Source organism: Ylistrum balloti, unplaced genomic scaffold (genome assembly GCF_031769215.1).
Source record: "Ylistrum balloti isolate Yb309-2 unplaced genomic scaffold, AGI_CSIRO_Ybal_v1 Utg370226, whole genome shotgun sequence".
In the NCBI taxonomy this organism is placed as follows: Eukaryota; Metazoa; Mollusca; class Bivalvia; order Pectinida; family Pectinidae; genus Ylistrum; species Ylistrum balloti.
Window position 1 is genome coordinate 963,424 of NW_026782188.1, and position 22,468 is coordinate 985,891.

A 22,468-nucleotide genomic window follows, 5' to 3' on the forward strand; every position below is an offset into this window, starting at 1 on the left:
CCACCATTGAAGCAAGTTCTTGAGTTGTTAGAGTGTTAGGACTGTACAGGATTTTACCCCGTATCAATGGCTTCAGGTAGGTCCAAACAACAGGCCCATATTCCGATGTAATAATATCCACATACAAGTCCTTACAGAATCCCTCTGTGGTGAGAGAAATGGACATTGAGATATAACGGCATTTCAACACATATCCACATCATCATAAAACCAGTCAAAATTACTATATAGATATTAAAAAGAATTTACCTTAATCATTCTAAGGTAGATATGGAAATGGTGGTCTGAATTTGGCCCTATCAATTGATCTAATAACCGTGAGAATGTGTAGTGATATAAAATGACTTATAAGTCATCTAAATATCCACATGTATTGCAAGGTCAATGAAAAATAAAATCTTTTCAGAAACCAGTATTTATAGGGTTACAGAAACCAGACAGATATCAATAGAGTTATAGAGGCCTGTATTCATTAAACCGTTCTCATACTCAAGCATGAATTTTGTGCTCAAGCCTTATGTCTTATTTAAATTAAAAATTTGAACAATTTTGAAAGGACTTCAAGTCAAAGTTATATTCAAGGTTTAAATTTGACATTTGTATTATTTTATATTATCTAGGTGAATTATAAAAATGTTTGCTTGAGCACAAAATCTATGCTTGAGCATGAGAACGGTTTCATGAATACAGGCCTCTTTTAGAATATATGCATGCTCCTATTATGTATGATATCAGAGAGTTGGTGAGAGAAAACCTATTGGACTGCACTACCAGATGGATTCTTTAAAATTTTCATACATTAGTGATATTTAATTCTACGAAATATTGGATGGATAACTGGGTGGACAGACAAAGTGTGACATCAGCGATCCTCTCAATGTAGCTGTTAGACAAACAGATATGATCACCCTAATGCAGCTTGTGTGTTATTCTTACCTCCTAGTTCTTCCTTCTCCTTATGTTGGTCAGCAGTCAGTTCCTTAGAGGAACCTACTTTGCCCGAGATTCCAGATGAATCAGTTATGGAGAGACTGTCTGAATTATCTCCACACAGAAGGTTGGATACTGATGGCAGTGAGCTCCCTGTAAATATGTCAACATTACCATTCAGTAATTAAAATTGATTGGAAAGATAGTATTACCATGGCGGTAAGAAACTGCCTTGTTTATAAGTGCTGTTATCATTCCTGAACACACATAAACCAAAATAAAGGTGCTTTACCTGTGAGAGCCTCTGGAGATGCCAAAATGTTGAGATTCAGGTCAGCAGATCCATTTTTGTAAATTGTAGCAGCTGCGGTTAGTTCTTCTTCAGCAGCACTGAGCTTTGTTAGTGAATCAGAGACTTCAGCAGGTGTCACATTGAAAGAGTTCAACAGTTCGTTCACTCCAGATTTCACATACTGAAACACATTAAGTTTTAGGAGAAATGAAATGCCTGCTGCTCTTCAGCTCCATATTCCTCAGTTGATAATGACTTTAAAATATCAATGAAGTTAATTTTGTATCAGTGAAAATGCTAAAATATAAAAAAAATGCTAAAGAAATAATGATATTTCTGTTATGTTTTTACTTTAATGTTTCTGTCCATTTAGAGGTAGATTTTGAGTTGGATGCTGTGGTGTGTGTGTGGATGCTTGTGTGTTGATGCTGTGGTGTGTGTGTGGATGCTGTGGTGTGTGTGGATGCTGTGGTGTGTGTGTGGATGCTGTGGTGTGTGTGTGTTGATGCTGTGGTATGTGTGGATGCTGTGGTGTGTGTGTGGATGCTGTGGTGTGTGTGTGTTGATGCTGTGGTGTGTGTGTGGATGCTGTAGTGTGTGTGTGGACGCTGTGGTGTGTATGTGGATGCTGTGGTGTGTGTGTGTGTGGATGCTGTGGTGTGTGCGTGGATGCTGTGGTGTGTGTGTTCATGATTCCCTGATAGGTGACTTAACAGCCATGACTGTAATCATAAAATCTCAATAAAGCTACAAAGATAGCAGTCCTGACAATTGGACTCCATCGATAATCAAACTATCTGACCCCCACCATCATCAGGAAAATGTTTAAAAGTTGCTCTCATATCCTTTGGTAGTAAAGATAACAAGATTCCAGTGTACCCCACCTTCACCAGGAACATCTAAAAGTTTTTCTCACCTCTTCGACAAGTTCTCCAACGTCTAAGTTCTGTAGTAGACTTTCAGTGAGATTGACAGTTTGAGCATCACTAAGATTACACAGAGCGGTGCTGATCTGTGACACCTGGATACTAGTTGAGGCTGTCAGATTGAGCAAGCCTGACAGGAGCATTGGGTCACACACATGTTTCTCCAAGTCTTTGTAGTCATACCGCAATAGCTGAAGTCACAACAACACAACAATGAAACAAAACACTTTCTAAACAGGGATCCTAAACACCCGGTGATAAATTCTTCTGTTGTTACATAAAATGTACATCAAAAAGTCATATATATCCCTAAACTTCTGGTATAATTAATATCATATACTTACTCATCATTGTTGTAAATAAAATCATTTCAACCTTCAACCAAACATACTCTTCTAATCCAACAAACAGGCCTCATTTTCACATAACCAGAAGGTTATGGATGTGAACGGTTGACAAATGAACAGAGCCTAGATCAAAGATGAATTGAACAGCTCACCAAAATGGCCACTGTGGCTATCATGTTCAAGATGGGTTATGTTAGATTTTGGATCAAACCAAAAAATCAGATTTGGTCAGGACAACCCTAAGATCACTTCATGCATACTTGATATCAATGCCACTCCCCGATAATGTTTCAGACCAAATTAGGTTGAATTCCACCCAAGAATTAAGGAGTAGAGTTTTAAATTGAAATATTTCCTAACTTCCCTTTTAAGGGCCCTGCCAATTAGTCCTTAGGGGGTTAATCAACTTTCTGAATTGAAAATTGATTGCCCTCCCTAATGATTTTTCATACAAAATTTGAATACCGTAAATTCCAGACTATAAACTATAGTGGTATATTTGCCGCAGGGCCAGTTTTTAGGAAGTTTTTAATTTGATCCATATATAAGCTGCATCAGAATATATCATTCGGACTTATAATCCAGAAAATATGGTAATGTTTCAAACCAAATCTGCTTGTAATCCATCCAGGCTTTCAGTAGGAAGAGTGTTTTAAAGTAAAAATTAAAAGATGGCAGATGACAAGAAACATAGCAGGATAGCAACAGGTCATCTTGACCCTTCAGATCAGATGACTCAACAACTTACAAAGCTTTACCAGACACTCACCACGCTGTAGTCAATGGCTCCACTCAACACAGCTTCAGCAACCTCTGGACTTAATCCAAGTTCAGAGATCATGTAGTGTTTGGTACTGTTGGAGTCTTTCAGCACTTGCTGTAGGACAACTGCAACATACAGTAAATCATAGTATTGACTGACAAACTCATAGTTCTGACTTACGAACTCATGGTACTGACTAACAAACTCATAGTACTGACTGACTCACAAACTCATAGTACTGACTGACAAACTCAAAGTACTGACTGACATCTCATAGTACTGAATGACAAACTCATAGTACTGACTGACATCTCATAGTACTGACTGACAAACTCATAGTACTGACTGACATCTCATAGTACTGACTGACAAACTCATAGTACTGACTGACATCTCATAGTACTGACTGACAAACTCAAAGTACTGACTGACATCTCATAGTACTGACTGACAAACTCAAAGTACTGACTGACATCTCATCCTCCACATCAGTAAACTCATAGTACTGACTGACATCTCATCTTCCACATCAGTTAGAAAACAGATATTGTAGTAATCCTCAACAGAATTATGGACTTAGCTTCAGATCATTTTCACTGATGAGGGGTCATATTACAATCAGTAATTGATGGGTCAATAAACAACAGCCCATGGACAGAGCAATTGTTTCACACGCCTATACTGTCACATTCAAAATCAATCAATCACTACCTAGACGTTGAGAATTCTCATATGATGTTATGTACACACATATCTAATGTTATGTTTGAATTCAAGGGAGATCTTTTGTGATAAATGGACCATCATTTACTCTCCTTTACAGAAATGAGACCAAGAGAAATCTGTAACTGACCACAAGGTAGATTTACTTGTGTCATCTTGTGTTAGACCCAAATATGTCTTAAATTATGGTGTAAATTTATGGTGTTTAGTGACTATCATGTATCAGTTGTATAATCTCTATCAGATTTGTACCGGCACACTGGTAATCTGAAGTAATGTTGTAGTATTTCTTCACCATTACATACTGTAGTCATACTAAGGTTACCTACCGTTGAGTGGAATAAAGTTCCTGATAACCTTGAGAGAGGTCATTCCTGTCATGATAAGCTGAGCATCAGCCATCAAAGCTACAGCCATCTCGTCATCAGTTAAAGATTTAAAATCTTCAACCAGGACATTCAAACTGAAAATTTGATAAAATAAAAGTGTGCTTTTTCAAAATGAAAATTCTGCTGAGAGTGCTCCTGCACTTAAAATCTTCAATCTGGGCATTCAAAATGAACACTGTTTACATTCAAATTGAAAATTATTTAAAACAAGAATATTTTCTTTCATTAAAATCTTCAATCAATGACATTCAAGTTGAATGTTAGGTGGTATATAAATAAATGCAGGTTTTGGAAGGAAAAAAAAAACACCAAAGGAGATGTACGAGCCACAAAAATAAGCTTACTGGTATGAAATATAACAAAGTTGATACCACACAGTCATTTACATATTGTCAAAACTCAAAATATTGTGTTACCTATCCACCAAGGCCTCTGGTCCGTAGTCGAAGATGAACCTCTGAAGGTAGGGCAGGAGTGTGTTGAGGTTGTTGAAGTCGATGTTGATGGTCGGTAGGTTTGTCAACTGTTGGACATTACTGATCACTTCTGCAATGTGTGCTGAGAGAACGGACCACATACTTAGGTCAGTGTTACTGTCTGACAGCTACAAAGGAAACACATTCTTAAGTCTAACTATACATCTGAAATCTAAGAATACCAACATGATAAGGTCACACGTAAATCAGACTTTAAAAATTACATCTGTTACCAGGAAATGTTCCTTATAGACAGTAATCCATGTGGTTCTGCTACAGACTCATTTACACTGTATGTTTATTTTAAACACGTTTTCAAAAAAGAATAATCTCTCACCCAACTGTTCCGATATAGACACTGATAACAATTGAAATTTTGTATACTGTAATCGGGCATGTTTTAGTAATATGATTTTAGCACTGAAAGTATTGTGTTAAATATGAATGTACTAATTACAGTTTGTATATGTTGTTTACACAGCAGATATCAATGATATGCATATTCATCATCATGCCTATTTACTAAAAAGTGATAAGTTGCTTAGAGTTTCCTTGAGCCTAATTCAGCATGTTTAAATTATCTAATATCTGAAGTTTTTATTACTTACTATGAAAGAGATGGTTGAGAAATCTAACAAGGATGTGAACACTTCCACTGTAGATGTTATATTAGGTCCACACAGAAGTTTGCTTAATTCCTCAATGCTGACATTTGAAAACTGGGGTAGGGAGATCACTTCTGAGAGTTTGTCAGGGTCACACAGAGTCTTGGCAATGTCTGTTGCTGACTGATCCAGCATGGACAGCTACGTACAGAAAAAATGCATACAGTAGTTCTTGTTATGATGAATTCAATCCAAATTTGTTTCAGAAAATGATATATTAGAGTCTAAATATGATTTCAGGTTAGTCAAGTATGAACCACAAAATGATGTAAAATAGTAGTGGAGAATTACAGCATTCACCAGAACCTACCAACTTTAGAATTCCTTTACATTTCTCTAGCAGATGACATATTCATACCCTTACCCCATCAATGTTGAGCGTTGAGTTGAGTAACTGAGCCAAAACCTCTGGTGATATTTGTAGCACGTTGCTCAAGCCCTCCTCAAAACTACCAGCATTGGTCAGAACATCCACAAGCTTCACCGACACTACAACAAGAATCCATCAAATCTAATGTCTCACCCTTCCCACCACACTTTCTAAAATGACTGATTCAGAAATTACATAATTCAGAAAAAAAATAGTTTAAGTGAGTGAAACAATTTTTTTATACACATGTATGTCGAGGTACATAATTTACTGGAGGTGTGAACAAAATAATTTAAATAAAAAGACAATCTGAACATCGTTGAAGTAATTAATCTGACAGGTTGACAAATTCAAAGGTTTTCAACCTAAAATTTATTCCAAATACACAAAAGTTTTATACAGAAAGGTCTAGTTTTGGCTAAAAAGACATTTGAGAAGTCAGAAATTTATTTGCTTTGTAATATGCATAAATAAAAGCCACACATACTGATGGCCCCAGCATCAGCATCATGATTTGTTTGTTACTATTTTTAGAAGGTTAAAAATATCTTCTTTTACCATACGACCTAAATGTGACACAAAGCTGTGCTGTTACCAGCTGTTGGAGGACTCACCATTCTGTTGTTGCATGAAGACGTTGTACATAAATTCCACCAGTGGTAACAGGCTCCCTGTGTCGTCCAGAGACAGAATAGCCGGGTCCATCAGCACACCAAACAGATCAGATACCAAAGAAAATGTTCTGCAATGTTGAAATATTATGTTTGCACCGAATATGACACAAAATTATTTCTGTATGATTTTTCATTACAGATTTTTAACCAAAATGTGTAATAAAACCCCTTTAACCCCATTTAAATGAAGAAGTTTTACTTGCAAATTTTAACTTATACCTTTGCCTAGCACTTCCCAAATTGAATGTTTTTCTCCCATATTATCACTTAAAGCACTTTTACTTGTTTACCATCACATAGGCCTCTTTTCAAACCAAACAAAAAACATTTTTCTTACATCTTATCACTTAAACGTTTTATCTAACAAACAATTAATGGTATATATCATCACTAAAACATTTTCATCACTTTGAGCACAATGGTAGATTGCTTACTGCGAGGCATCAGAGAAGAAGTTGAGGGGTGCCTGGAGGCTACCGACTAAACAATCATAGGAAGAACTGCTGGCCGTCATTCGCGCCACACTTTCATTCCACATCTTGGCAAGATCATTTGAAGCTGCTACCATAGCAGAACACTGGAAAGTCCCAGATACATCTGTGACTGGTGACCCAAGCTGCAAAATAAGCATTAAACCCTTCACTCATCATCAAAATGGTTTTGTATATCGTACTTAACTCAGTCACAATTGACTGAGGAGACTCCTATGCAGCTATTCATTTACATATGTATAAACCTTTGAGCTATATAATTGATGGCTTCAGTTCATTAAAGCCTGGCATCCTCACTTACACTAATGATGAGCTGGGTAAGGTTTGTGTCCTGTATTCGTTTTGTCAGGGCGGATATATTCCAGCTGGCCAGGTCACATAGAGAATCCTCCACAACTACAACACAGTAAATGGTCGCTCTATAGGTAACTGTGTTACTGCATGAAACATCAAAGATATGTACAGCTGTGACATAAAAAGAAATGCTGTAGGTTTTTATATAGACTTCAATCTCTAGTCTGATCAAATATATCAGATATATACTATGTTTACTGTCATATATGATTAACATAAAAGATTTCAATTTTCTTTATGACATAAAAAAAACTTGGTAATTGTAATGTCCTATTACTCCACTTTAATGAACTATCTGACAGGTAATGATAGAGCAGTGACTAACAAGGACAACGTACTGACAGATAAACCAAGAGAAACATTAACAGAACCCACTCTCAGGCTACATTTGTGACATAAACAGAGGTAAATACCAGGTATCGACAGAGACAGAATCAGAACCCACTCTCAGGCTACATTTGTGACATAAACAGAGGTAAATACCAGGTATCGACAGAGGCAGAATCAGAACCCACTCTCAGGCTACATTTGTGACATAAACAGAGGTAAATACCAGGTATCGACAGAGACAGAATCAGAACCCACTCTCAGGCTACATTTGTGACATAAACAGAGGTAAATACCAGGTATCGACAGAGACAGAATCAGAACCCACTCTCAGGCTTCATTTGTGACATAAACAGAGGTAAATACCAGGTATCGACAGAGACAGAATCAGAACCCACTCTCAGGCTACATTTGTGACATAAACAGAGGTAAATACCAGGTATTGACAGAGATAGTATAAGAACTCACTCTCAGGCTAGGCTTGTATAAGAAATATTATCGTATTTTGCTCCTCCTTGAAGCACACTGATGTCTACTTACTAGACTGAATGGCCATCTGGGTGGTAGTCATGGCCATGTTGTTGAGAACACCTAACATTATGGGTTGTATGGAGGAAGTGTATAAGTCTGTGTTGTCTACATAGGACAGCATCATTTCACATGTCTGGCCGATACTGTAAAATAAAAAACATCTTGATAATCTCACACATCTGGCTGTGACTGTAGGAACAATCAGACATCTTTATAATCTCACACATCTGTCTGTAGGAACAATCAGACATCTTTATAATCTCACACATCTGACTGTAGGAACAATCAGACATCTTTATAATCTCACATATCTGGCTGTGACTGTAGGAACAATCAGACATCTTTATAATCTCATACATCTGGCTGTGACTGTAGGAACAATCAGACATCTTTATAATCTCACACATCTGCCTGAGACTGTAGGAACAATCAGACATCTTTATAATCTCACACATCTGCCTGAGACTGTAGGAACAATCAGACATCTTTATAATCTCACACATCTGCCTGAGACTGTAGGAACAATCAGACATCTTTATAATCTCACACATCTGCCTGAGACTGTAGGAACAATCAGACATCTTTATAATCTCATACATCTGGCTGTGACTGTAGGAACAATCAGACATCTTTATAATCTCACACATCTGCCTGAGACTGTAGGAACAATCAGACATCTTTATAATCTCACACATCTGCCTGAGACTGTAGAACAATCAGACATCTTTATAATCTCACACATCTGCCTGAGACTGTAAGAACAATCAGACATCTTTATAATCTCACACATCTGCCTGAGACTGTAGGAACAATCAGACATCTTTATAATCTCACACATCTGCCTGAGACTGTAGGAACAATCAGACATCTTTATAATCTCACACATCTGCCTGAGACTGTAGGAACAATCAGACATCTTTATAATCTCACACATCTGCCTGAGACTGTAGGAACAATCAGACATCTTTATAATCTCACACATCTGCCTGAGACTGTAGGAACAATCAGACATCTTTATAATCTCACATATCTGGCTGAGACTGAAGCTTTTATTCCAATTTAATTTTCTATTGTGTTGTTCTGTGGAGAACAACTGACTGATCTCGACACTCCCTAGATTAAAAAAATCTATAATGTCACATTTTCACTACATATTCTTAAGTTATTCTACAAGTCATTACTGCCAATGAAGAACAATTTTATTTAAACATTTCTACAGGATCTAAATATGTATAAATTGATATGAAACTTTCTTCATCATATACTTTAACATTGTTCACTTTTTAACAATATACCTTTCAGGATTTGGTCTGCTTAATGTGTCGAATGCCTTCATGATGGGTGAAAACCATTGTTCCAATCCACTGGTAGAGAGAGTGACATTTGTGATCTTTTCCATGTTGACTAAAAGTATCTCGATGTTATGTTGAAGAGCTTGCCACACGTAGGTATCGTTCATGGGTACAGCAGGGGTTCTTCCCATGATCCAGTCATCAAACTAATCCAAAGTTAAAAGCATCATTTTACAGTCCTCTAATGTGTCCAACATGTTATAATTTCATCACAGATTCAATATCAAATGCCGTACTACAGGATTTAAGCAACATTTTTGTTATTCTTCTTCATTTTCTTTACAAATACAACAACGACATTGTATCCCTTTCTTCTGTTTAATTTAAATTAGTAACAGTAAATTTGACCTTGACCTATCCTGCTCTTTTATTTAGCTTAACCCTGACCTTATTGCAGCATTATTGAATGTGTACAAGCAACACAGTATTTGTATGTGAAAGTCATATTATTCCTAGACAATTTGTGCTAACTACAATGCTGAAAGACAGCTTAATGTTCAGTCAAGTAGACACCCAGATTATAAAAAAGACATCCAGATCTTAAAGGTTTGGCTATTCTTCTCCTAACAAAGCAAAGATTACACGAGAAAAATATGTGAACAGGTCACTCACAGCAGTGAGAACATCCACCACGTTTAGTGACTGAAGAATTTCAGTGACTACAGATTGATGACTTTGTGCATCAGTGCACAGGTCTTGTTGGATCATCTGGGTGTTTGTTCCGTCTGGGAATGTAAAGGTCTGCTGGAACAGGCTAGCATTACACACCACTTGTGTCCATCTGTCAGTAAGTGTCAACTCCAAAAACTGAAATGTAAAAACATCATTGGGGTAACATTTTATCTCACTTAAAACATACAATTGTAGAAATAAAACTTCTATGAGACCATAGAAATCCATCCTAGAATTCCTTAAAACCTATGACTTGTTTGGTAGAACTTGATAACATATGATAACGTATATATTGAGTTAGTCTTGACAAAACAGATGTAAGAGTACAGCAATAGTTTCAGCTCTTAACATAAATTTACCAAACCTGAAATATCAAATTTAATGAGAAGCTACCAGTTATCATAAGGCTGCTACACTATATTCTTGCTTTAACCAGTAATATATATATATATATGGGTGTATAACAACCTCTTCAGGATTAATGTATGCTGTTAGGAGTCCTGCTGCTGTTTCATGATTCAGTTGCTCCAGAAGGTCAGCCAGTAAGGTGCTATTGGGCAATAACACTGACAGAGGAATATTATTGCCACTACCTGAAAAAGTCAAAGCCAACTCCTGTAGATTTCTGTGACAGAACTAAATGTGCTGCTTCCAGTACAACGTCAGTGTTATTTACTATCCAAATTCTGTTTTATAACTAATGTTTCAGATAAAGCTCTTGGTTTCTTGAAGGGAGATAACTCTGTATGATAGCCTTTCATCAGGACTAAATTAACATTCACATTCCACAGAAGTTTGAGACCTTGGCCCCTTTTGTGTAAGTGGTTAAAATGGTTGAACTGGTTGAACTTATAAGAAAAAAGCCAGGCACATATTGTGACAGAAGCAAGACTGCAGAATATCTGACACAGATTGAGAGGTCCAGACATAACTTGCTGAATATCATTTGTTTACAGAATTTCAGTATAAAGTTGGGTCGATGCAGTGATATATTTCCAAAAGCATTATTCTATCAAGTATCGATGAAATGAAGGGCATCATATTTTTTTTACGTAATTCTTTTATACTTAACAGGAAGTTCTGAAACTGTGCATTTTGAGCTTTACATATATCAGTTGCCAAATCTGGTATATTTGCAAATAATTCCAGACCACATGAACTGTTTCAACCGGGTTACGCGAAAGCGGATCTGGGGACTACATACAAACATTTGGCTGTGTATATCATTGTATTAAACATTTTTGAGGAGTTTGATTGAATTTTGTCTAGAGATGGTTGTGTAGACTATCTTACCTTGAAGGAGCTGCATCTGTCGGTTGAGATATTTGTTTATCTCCATGAGGAAGGTCAGAAGTCCTTGAGCTGAAGTTGCTGGATTTTCATCAATCATTTTCAGCCATTCCAAGGAGCTGTTTATATATATAACATGTTGTAGTGATACCTTGATAACAGGATTTAACTCTTATGATAAGAAAACAAAGGAATATTCACAAGATGCAGTATGAAATTACATTGTTACATAGATTTGTAGCGAGTATGTCATCTCTTTGAAGTCAAAAGACAACGCCTGAATGCCTCAATTTATATATATTACATTGTAATGCACCCAGGATAAGTCTCGAGTTTATTTTTACCACAGAAGACACATCTCGCATCATTAATCTACAAAATAGGATCGATAATCCAAAGATGATTTACCTGCCAATCGTCTGGTCTGACTGGGTCATGTCTCCGAGGGCTCCAAGAATAGCCTGCATCAACATCTCAGTGTGGGTTGCATCTAATGTCATTGTTGTTTCCGTAAAATTTTGTATCTGGTTGAAGAGTTCACCCCACGTCATACCAGTTGACGTCATAAAGTGTTGAGGGAATACTGTCTTCAGCTGTTCAATAACATAGCATTATTCAAAGTAAAACATGGGAATAAAAAAGTTATTTTCATTAAATACAGCATACAACACAAAATAAACACACATATTTAGTATCGCTAGAGCAATACATGTCCCCTACTGACCTCCTCAATACATATCCCATAATGGCCTCCTAATACCCTAGACCTTGACCCATTAACCCTGAAATTCCAACTTTTCCAAAATAATTCAATGCTTTATAAGAGTGTAATGTTTATGAAGGGACATTTTTACCCAGGTGTGTGATATCTGTGAGAAACAATGACTCTTAGATATACAAAGCTTGATGAAAGGGCAGTCTTACCCAGGTGTGTGATGTCTGTGAGGAACAATGACTCTTAGATATACAAAGCTTGATGAAAGGGCAGTCTTACCCAGGTGTGTGATATCTGTGAGAAACAATGACTCTTAGATATACAAAGCTTGATGAAAGGGCAATCTTACCCAGGTGTGTGATATCTGTGAGGAACAATGACTCTTAGATATACAAAGCTTGATGAAAGGGCAGTCTTACCCAGGTGTGTGATATCTGTGAGGAACAATGACTCTTAGATATACAAAGCTTGATGAAAGGGCAGTCTTACACAGGTGTGTGATGTCTGTGAGGAACAATGACTCTTAGATATACAAAGCTTGATGAAAGGGCAGTCTTACCCAGGTGTGTGATATCTGTGAGGAACAATGACTCTTAGATATACAAAGCTTGATGAAAGGGCAGTCTTACCCAGGTGTGTGATATCTGTGAGAAACAATGACTCTTAGATATACAAAGCTTGATGAAAGGGCAGTCTTACCCAGGTGTGTGATATCTGTGAGGAACAATGACTCTTAGATATACAAAGCTTGATGAAAGGGCAGTCTTACCCAGGTGTGTGATATCTGTGAGAAACAATGACTCTTAGATATACAAAGCTTGATGAAAGGGCAGTCTTACACAGGTGTGTGATGTCTGTGAGGAACAATGACTCTTAGATATACAAAGCTTGATGAAAGGGCAGTCTTACCCAGGTGTGTGATATCTGTGAGGAACAATGACTCTTAGATATACAAAGCTTGATGAAAGGGCAGTCTTACCCAGGTGTGTGATATCTGATGAGGACTGATTGAGACACTCTTGCCAGGTAAGATTCTACTTCTGACTTTACTTACCACTTCAACCAAATGACTTGGAATGGTACTGTTCATGCCAAACGTCTGCTGAAGTATGCTGAACCAGGTGTTGGCTGGTTTGCCACACAGTGCTGAACTGATAGTGTCGGCATCAGGAAAATGATGATCAAGGGCAGCCACATCACAAACAAACCCCTGGACATCTGTATGCTGTCCAATGTCCTCCAACTGAAAGTCATTTAAATGATTTCAGCCTTGCATGAGTTTATAAATTCAATTGTTACTTTGTAAAATAATTCATCAATAAATTCAATTGTTACTTTGTAAAATAATTTATTGATAAATTCAATTGTTACTTTGTAAAATAATTTATTGATAAATTCAATTGTTACTTTGTAAAATAATTCATCAATAAATTCAATTGTTACTTTGTAAAATAATTTATCAATAAATTAAATTGTTACTTCGTAAAATAATTTATCAATAAATTAAATTGTTACTTCGTAAAATAATTTATCAATAAATTAAATTGTTACTTTGTAAAATAATTTATCAATAAATTAAATTGTTACTTCGTAAAATAATTTATCAATAAATTAAATTGTTACTTCGTAAAATAATTTATCAAAGAACAATCCTATTCTTTATATAAATGACCCAGTAACTAGTCACATATTTATTATACTCACCATCTGCATGTAGTTAGATTCCCCCATCAAGCTTTGTTGTATATCCAGTGATGACATGGCATTAAATAGGCTTAGCAGCAAACTACTATTAATTGGTTTTCCATCTGATAGATAAAACATTTTGTAAAAATTTTAAAATCTCTGCAAGGACTAAATGCTCCTGCTCCCATGCATGTACGTATTTGACAACTTCTCGAGGAATGACATGAACACATGACTGAACAGGATGGATAGACACAGTGAGAAAGCCACAAAGGTATTTATACAAATTCCACCATTCACCCTCAGAAATTATTTCTAAGAATTCCTGTTTAGAGCTGGAATTAATTTTGCCATAAATATCTTGTACACACAAATTCTACTTGAAAAGTGACTCTCGAGCCTGTTTTTATCTTTTGATCATTTCCACGATTTTGGATAGATATTATGTTTCATGCTTTATAAAAATCAGAGTATAATTTGCAAATTACGTCAGGCTATTAAAAATTCTGTGTTCACTAGTCCTTAGTGAAAGAAACCCAAAGTCCCAGACTGAAGGAAAGGAACAATGGGGATGAAGAGGGACAGAGGGAAGTGATAACATAAGACTTAAACCAGAATGTCTTACCCTTTACAGAAGAAATCATTAAATGAACATTGGAGTACACTTGCTGCCACACATCAAGGAATGGACCAAGCTCTGGATCTACCTCTGTCGCCATCAAAGGATTCACACTTGCGGACATCTCGAGTAATCTGTAAAGGCAGTGGCTATCTTTATGTATCATGGGTGAGTTGTTTTTACATGATTGCCAAGGTTTTTAGCAGTATTACAAGAAATTATGCAGTAACTGAAAATGTGAGAAATTTTAAATACAAAATGATATATAATGGAATTGTAACTTACTTGAAGGGGTCTTGTAGAAGGGAATCAAAAGACTGCATCAGGGTACTAAAGTTTCCAAAGAGGTTCCAAGCACCCATGTCTACCATTGGTTCTTGTTCAAGTAGGGTTGTCAGAAGCCTCGTCATATTTTCTACATTATTGTTCAGATCATTCCAGTTCACGTTCAAAGGTTCTGAGCTGTTCCAAATCCTCATCAGCTGTTAAACACATGATTGTATATATCATCTATATATTTCATCATTGGCAAAGAAGAGCTCATTACAATCAACGGAGAGATAGATCAGGGTTGAAGAAAGACATGCAGAACAAATCTCAATCTCTTTTTCCTCTTTTTCTTAAACAAATTCACATCTCTCCTTCTTTAAACCAATTTTCTTTTCACCTTACAATATTTGACCTTGAATGAGTGATGAAGGTTAAAATGACCTTACAGTGAACTGCAAAGTGTGGCATTAACCCCCACATCCAGCTGTTGGTATAAAACCCAAATATGATATATATATAACGGTATAACAATTTATGACATCACTCATTTATGTACCACTACTATTACTAGAAGATCTAACACAGTGAAAGCGCGTGCAAAATGTAAACTCTCCCTTTGTCAATTATCAATCAAATTTCCTTGCATCTTTAACATTTTATTTTCATATATATATCAACTTATAGTAAGAGTTTATATCTTGATGTAGATCCTGTGTGTTTGATTGTTGATGTTTGAATAGAGGTTGTTATTGGCCAGGAACAAAGCTCTGGAGTAATACAGGAAGTCACAAATATTTGATAGTAAAAAAAAAGAGTAAATAATAAAATGTCCTCAATAAAAAAAGGCACAACTAGGGCACTAACCTAATACATACAGAAAGTTTTGTGGAGCTGCATTGAATTGTTGTGAAGTTATAGCCCAGAAAAACCCTCAAATGGACAGACAGACAGGAGGAGCCCAAATCAATATCCCTCGCAAACTTGTTTCGCTGGGAATAATTAGTGTCCATATCACACATGTACAATGTATGTGATTTAGAAATGTTTCCTTTAGGCAAATCATCTTCAATACTTTGAAATTGATAACCAACTAGAAAAACATTGACAAATGAAACATGCCCAACATTCATTTGAAAGGCTCCTAACAAGGCAGCAAGATTACTTAAATAAGTTTGTATTAAAAAAGAGGTAATTCTTCTGAAACATGAGCTGGAAGGTGTGACAACCCTATTGTTGCCTGATAGTGGGACAATAAAACAACAGTGACTTGATCATCAAAGCTTGTGTAATGATATTATATATATGTTAGATATAAAGTTAACTGATAACGTGTATGTTACCTGTGTTGCTATGTAGTCAGCCTCGGCCTGTGACTGGAGGTTCTGTAGGAAAACCTCTGGGTTCATACACATAGCTGTCTGTATGTTAATGGTCAAATTTGTGGCCTGTCCACTCTTGGACAAGTATGTGGCCAGTGAAGAACTCTGACACATAGACATCAACACACTCCCATTTTCTATGAGCTGTAAAAGCTGAAAGAAAAACAAAACATACAAATTTGTGAACTTTAATTTTTTTTAAAAAAAAGACAACTAACGGTTCAAATCCTTACTAATTGAAAACCTGAATGTAATTTTAGGTTTAATATTCCCAAGGTGGATCATCTTTTTAACACTTAATTCAAAGCATTTTCACAGCATTTGTCTTCCTTTTAAATAAGAATTTCTGCATCCTATTAATAAATGTAGATGTTCATAAACAAATCTATCATACCGTGTCTAGCTACAATATTCTGGGAGATGGACTGTTTGTCCGTGAGTGGCCCCGTCTTCTGTGAACACTTAAATAACTACCAACTTACCCGCTCTACATTTATGTCACTATCTGGTGACAGGAGGTCTGTGCTGTACTGAACTATATTCAGATAAGCTTGCAAGACTTGTTCCACATCAGTGTCATTCCGAAGAAGTGTTGTCAAACTAACAGTATCTAAAAATAGACAGAATAAAGTTATACCTACTGCTGCTGAAATTTTATGTGCTTATTTAAAAAAATATCAAATTACTATATAACTATTTGTAATTTCAGTTTTATCATTAGTAACTGGTATCAGACCAATCTACCCTCTGATTAATTCTCAAAATCAAGTCTTTTTAAAACCTTTACAGCACAATGCAGCACCAGCTAACCAGTAAAGCTTGTTTAACAAAACATTTTCAGAATAGCCAGAGTAGACAGTTTATGTTGACAGATGTCTTTGATACTGACCAGTGAGATGGTCAAGTCTATTGTTGACCACTTCCAAAATTAGGTTCACTGTTGCAATTGCTTTTTCTAAATCTGGATCAGTGATAGGGCCCATTGTCTGTCCAAACATGGTAGTCCTGTAATATAAAGTTGTTTTAATATCAGTCCTTACACAACCTACATCACAAGGGGAGGAAATTATTAGTCACTTTTATAACATATGATTACCAATCTGTCATGAATGTAGCGAGATATCTGTAGTAGGAGGGTGATTTCACATGATACTGACTACTAATTCTTCTGTATTCACAGAGAAACCATGAGATTTAATACATACCATGACCAATCTACGAGACCCTGGCCATACTGCTGTTCTAGCATCGCCTGTAGATTGGCTAAGGAGGGGAGGTCCAGTGTCGGGGCATTGACTGACCAAATCTCTATCCACTGGGACATCCTGATGTACTGTGATGTGACATTCGACCAGTTCAACTCTGTGCTGTTGTCCATATACTGAACAACAAAACAAAAGCCAACTCCATTATTTTTCATCAATACATTTTTTCTATAAAAAATTTGTTTCATCCTAGTTAATATTATCACGTCAATATATTGCTTTTATCAATAGTGGAACTTTAATCTTACAAAGCAGGTTTTGTCTCACCTACATATGTTAGGTGTTCAGTTGGTGTGATGAAAATTGTGACTATCTTTGATATCCAGATTTAGATATGACAATAATGTAAAGAACACGGAATTTGAAATTGACATATGCTAGGAAACTAACCCAAGAAAAATTCCCTAGAGAGGTGTGTCTATGGACTCCATACCTTACTGATAACCATCATGATTTCCTCCAAAAACTCCTGTTCCAGTAGATCAAACCTGACCTGGCAGAAATCAGCCTGGAGCTGACCCAGATCAACCTGTACACCACCAGGTACATTGAGGAAGGAAGTCAAGTTGGTATTGGAATCACATATAACCTGGAGTGCTTCAGTCTCATTTTCCATCAGAAGCAGTTGGGTAAACTGAAAGGTGTGCAAATACAGGGTGAATTAACTCAAACCAAATATAGATATACCTCCATAGCAACGGTCCTCTGAAGCTAATTCTATTATCTCTTTATGTAATTAATGAGTTAAAATAACTTAAAGAGAAAAATAATTAAATTAATAATTGATTAAACTGAGCCGAAGCTAATCAAAGAAAAAAGAACTAAAAAGTAGATTATAAACCAAACTTTAATTAAATATCCAATTATGTCACACTGAACATCAATATATTTTAGTATAAATGATAAACTTTAGTTCAATATAGACAATCCAAATGTACATTTTATACAAGATTTCTACCTGTGGGGAGTTCGCAGAAGACACCAATATTTCTAGTACTCCTGGTGTTTTCAAAATGGTCCACAGTTTCAAAGTCTCTGGGTCATTGGCTAATATTTCATCAAAATTGATAACAGTTTCTGAAAAAATGAAATAAAATAAATCAAAGTGCACTCTTATACTGGTAAGTCATCTTTCTAAAGATCAACAGATGGTATAATATCTGATGTTTGTAACAGAAACAGACATACAAAAACTATGTTTGTAACAGAAAGAGACATACAAAAACTCAGTTTGTAACAGAAAGAGACACACAAAAAACTATGTTTGCAACAGAAACAAACATACAAAAACTATGTTTGTAACAGAAAGAGACATACAAAAACTCAGTTTGTAACAGAAAGAGACACACAAAAAACTATGTTTGTAACAGAAAGAGACATACAAAAACTCAGTTTGTAACAGAAAGAGACACACAAAAAACTATGTTTGTAACAGAAACAGACATACAAAAACTATGTTTGTAACAGAAAGAGACATACAAAAACTCAGTTTGTAACAGAAAGAGACACACAAAAAACTATGTTTGCAACAGAAACAAACATACAAAAACTATGTTTGTAACAGAAAGAGACATACAAAAACTCAGTTTGTAACAGAAAGAGACACACAAAAAACTATGTTTGTAACAGAAACAGACGTACAAAAACTATGTTTGTAACAGAAAGAGACATACAAAAACTATGTTTGTAACAGAAAGAGACACACAAAAAACTATGTTTGCAACAGAAACAGACATACAAAAACTATGTTTGTAACAGAAACAGACATACAAAAACTAGAAAACTATGTTAGTAACAGAAAGAGACATATAAAAACTATGTTTGTAACAGAAACAGACATACAAAAACTATGTTTGTAACAGAAACAGACATACAAAAACTATGTTTGTAACAGAAACAGATATACAAAAACTATGTTTGTAACAGAAAGAGACATACAAAAACTAGAAAACTATGTTTGTAACAGAAAGAGACATATAAAAACTATGTTTGTAACAGAAAGTGACATACAAAAACTATGTTTGTAACAGAAAGAGACATACAAAAACTATGTTTGTAACAGAAACAGACATACAAAAACTATGTTTGTAACAGAAACAGACATACAAAAACTATGTTTGTAACTGAAAGAGACTTACAAAAACTATGTTTGTAACAGAAAGAGACATACAAAAACTATGTTTGTAACTGAAAGAGACACACAAAAACTATGTTTGTAACAGAAACAGACATACAAAAACTATGTTTGTAACAGAAACAGACATACAAAAACTATGTTTGTAACAGAAAAAGACATACAAAAACTATGTTTGTAACAGAAACAGACATACAAAAACTATGTTTGTAACAGAAACAGACGTACAAAAACTATGTTTGTAACTGAAAGAGACTTACAAAAACTATGTTTGTAACAGAAAGAGACACACAAAAACTATGTTTATAACAGAAACAGATATACAAAAACTATGTTTGTAACAGAAACAGACATACAAAAACTATGTTTGTAACAGACATACAAAAACTATGTTTGTAACAGACATACAAAAACTATGTTTGTAACAGAAACAGAATACAAAAACTATGTTTGTAACAGAAACAGACATACAAAAACTATGTTTGACTGAAAGAGATACAAAAACTATGTTTGTAACAGAAAAAACTATGTTTGTAACAGAAAGAGACATACAAAAACTATGTTTGTAACAGAAAGAGACACACAAAAACTATGTTTGTAGCAGAAACAGACGTACAAAAACTATGTTTGTAACAGAAAGAGACATACAAAAACTATGTTTGTAACAGAAACAGACATACAAAAAACTATGTTTGTGTCAGAAAGTGACATACAAAAACTATGTTTGTAACAGAAACAGACATACAAAAACTATGTTTGTAACTGAAAGAGACACACAAAAACTATGTTTGTAACAGAAACAGATATACAAAAACTATGTTTGTAACAGAAAGAGACTTACAAAAACTATGTTTGTAACAGAAAGAGACATACAAAAACTATGTTTGTAACAGAAAGAGACATACAAAAACTATGTTTGTAACAGAAACAGACATACAAAAACTATGTTTGTAACAGAAACAGACATACAAAAACTATGTTTGTAACAGAAACAGACATACAAAAACTATGTTTGTAACAGAAACAGACATACAAAAACTATGTTTGTAACAGAAACAGACATACAAAAACTATGTTTGTAACAGAAACAGACACACAAAAACTATGTTTGTAACAGAAAGAGACATACAAAAACTATGTTTGTAACAGAAACAGATACACATAAACTATGTTTGTAACAGAAACAGACATACAAAAACTATGTTTGTAACAGAAACAGACATACAAAAACTATGTTTGTAACTGAAAGAGACTTACAAAAACTATGTTTGTAACAGAAACAGACGTACAAAAACTATGTTTGTAACAGAAACAGACATACAAAAACTATGTTTGTAACAGAAACAGACATACAAAAACTATGTTTGTAACAGAAAGAGACATACAAAAACTATGTTTGTAACAGAAACAGAAACAGATATACAAAAACTATGTTTGTAACAGAAACAGACGTACAAAAACTATGTTTGTAACAGAAAGAAACATACAAAAACTATGTTTGTAACAGAAATAGACACACAAAAACTATGTTTGTAACAGAAACAGACATACAAAAAACAGACATACAAAAACTATGTTTGTAACAGAAACAGACATACAAAAACTATGTTTGTAACATGTTTGAAAGAAACAGACATACAAAAACTATGTTTGTAACAGAAACAGATATACAAAAACTATGTTTGTAACAGAAACAGACATACAAAAACTATGTTTGTAACAGAAAAGACATACAAAAACTATGTTTGTAACAGAAACAGATACAAAAACTATGTTTGTAACAGAAACAGACATACAAAAACTATGTTTGTAACAGAAACAGACATACAAAAACTATGTTTGTAACAGAAACAGACATACAAAAACTATGTTTGTAACAGAAACAGACGTACAAAAACTATGTTTGTAACAGAAACAGACATACAAAAACTATGTTTGTAACAGAAACAGACATACAAAAACTATGTTTGTAACAGAAACAGACATACAAAAACTATGTTTGTATCAGAAACAGACATACAAAAACTATGTTTGTAACAGAAACAGACATATAAAAACTATGTTTGTAACAGAAACAGATGTACAAAAACTATATTTGTAACAGAAACAGACATACAAAAACTATGTTTGTAACAGAAACAGACATACAAAAACCATGTTTGTAACAGAAACAGACATACAAAAACTATGTTTGTAACAGAAACAGACATACAAAAAATGTTTGTGTTTGTAACAGAAACAGATATACAAAAACTATGTTTGTAACAGAAACATGTTTGTAACAGAAACAGATACAAAAACTATGTTTGTAACAGAAACAGACATACAAAAACTATGTTTGTAACAGAAACAGACATACAAAAACTATGTTTGTAACAGAAACAGACATACAAAAACTATGTTTGTAACTGAAAGAGACTTACAAAAACTATGTTTGTAACAGAAAGAGACATACAAAAACTATGTTTGTAACTGAAAGAGACACACAAAAACTATGTTTGTAACAGAAACAGATATACAAAAACTATGTTTGTAACAGAAACAGACATACAAAAACTATGTTTGTAACAGAAAGAGACACACAAAAACTATGTTTGTAACAGAAACAGACATACAAAAACTATGTTTGTAACAGAAAGAGACATACAAAAACTATAAAACTATGTTTGTAACAGAAAGAGACACACAAAAAACTATGTTTGTGTCAGAAAGAGAAATACAAAAACTATGTTTGTAACAGAAACAGACACATAAAAAACTATGTTTGTGTCAGAAAGTGACATACAAAAACTATGTTTGTAACAGAAACAGACACACAAAAAACTATG

General features: G+C 34.8%; 1 protein-coding gene across 1 annotated transcript in view; it reads right to left on the reverse strand.

The window, feature by feature from the left end:
- Positions 1-22,468, reverse strand: part of LOC132551915 (uncharacterized) — an 80,027-nt gene that overhangs the window by 26,346 nt on the left and 31,213 nt on the right. The window contains exons 28-56 of the mRNA XM_060216059.1: positions 19,677-19,693; positions 18,465-18,581; positions 17,940-18,140; positions 17,447-17,622; positions 17,131-17,246; positions 16,724-16,851; positions 16,203-16,394; positions 14,878-15,074; positions 14,599-14,726; positions 13,992-14,095; positions 13,342-13,530; positions 11,981-12,165; positions 11,576-11,691; positions 10,751-10,875; positions 10,223-10,417; positions 9,554-9,756; positions 8,268-8,401; positions 7,348-7,442; positions 6,990-7,171; positions 6,496-6,623; positions 5,876-6,000; positions 5,455-5,652; positions 4,787-4,974; positions 4,311-4,444; positions 3,265-3,383; positions 2,139-2,339; positions 1,223-1,403; positions 937-1,083; positions 5-144 (exon numbers count right to left, since the gene is read on the reverse strand). Coding sequence (XP_060072042.1) covers positions 5-144; positions 937-1,083; positions 1,223-1,403; positions 2,139-2,339; positions 3,265-3,383; positions 4,311-4,444; positions 4,787-4,974; positions 5,455-5,652; positions 5,876-6,000; positions 6,496-6,623; positions 6,990-7,171; positions 7,348-7,442; positions 8,268-8,401; positions 9,554-9,756; positions 10,223-10,417; positions 10,751-10,875; positions 11,576-11,691; positions 11,981-12,165; positions 13,342-13,530; positions 13,992-14,095; positions 14,599-14,726; positions 14,878-15,074; positions 16,203-16,394; positions 16,724-16,851; positions 17,131-17,246; positions 17,447-17,622; positions 17,940-18,140; positions 18,465-18,581; positions 19,677-19,693 — 4,361 coding nt within the window. The remainder of the gene's footprint in view (positions 1-4; positions 145-936; positions 1,084-1,222; positions 1,404-2,138; positions 2,340-3,264; positions 3,384-4,310; positions 4,445-4,786; positions 4,975-5,454; positions 5,653-5,875; positions 6,001-6,495; positions 6,624-6,989; positions 7,172-7,347; positions 7,443-8,267; positions 8,402-9,553; positions 9,757-10,222; positions 10,418-10,750; positions 10,876-11,575; positions 11,692-11,980; positions 12,166-13,341; positions 13,531-13,991; positions 14,096-14,598; positions 14,727-14,877; positions 15,075-16,202; positions 16,395-16,723; positions 16,852-17,130; positions 17,247-17,446; positions 17,623-17,939; positions 18,141-18,464; positions 18,582-19,676; positions 19,694-22,468) is intronic.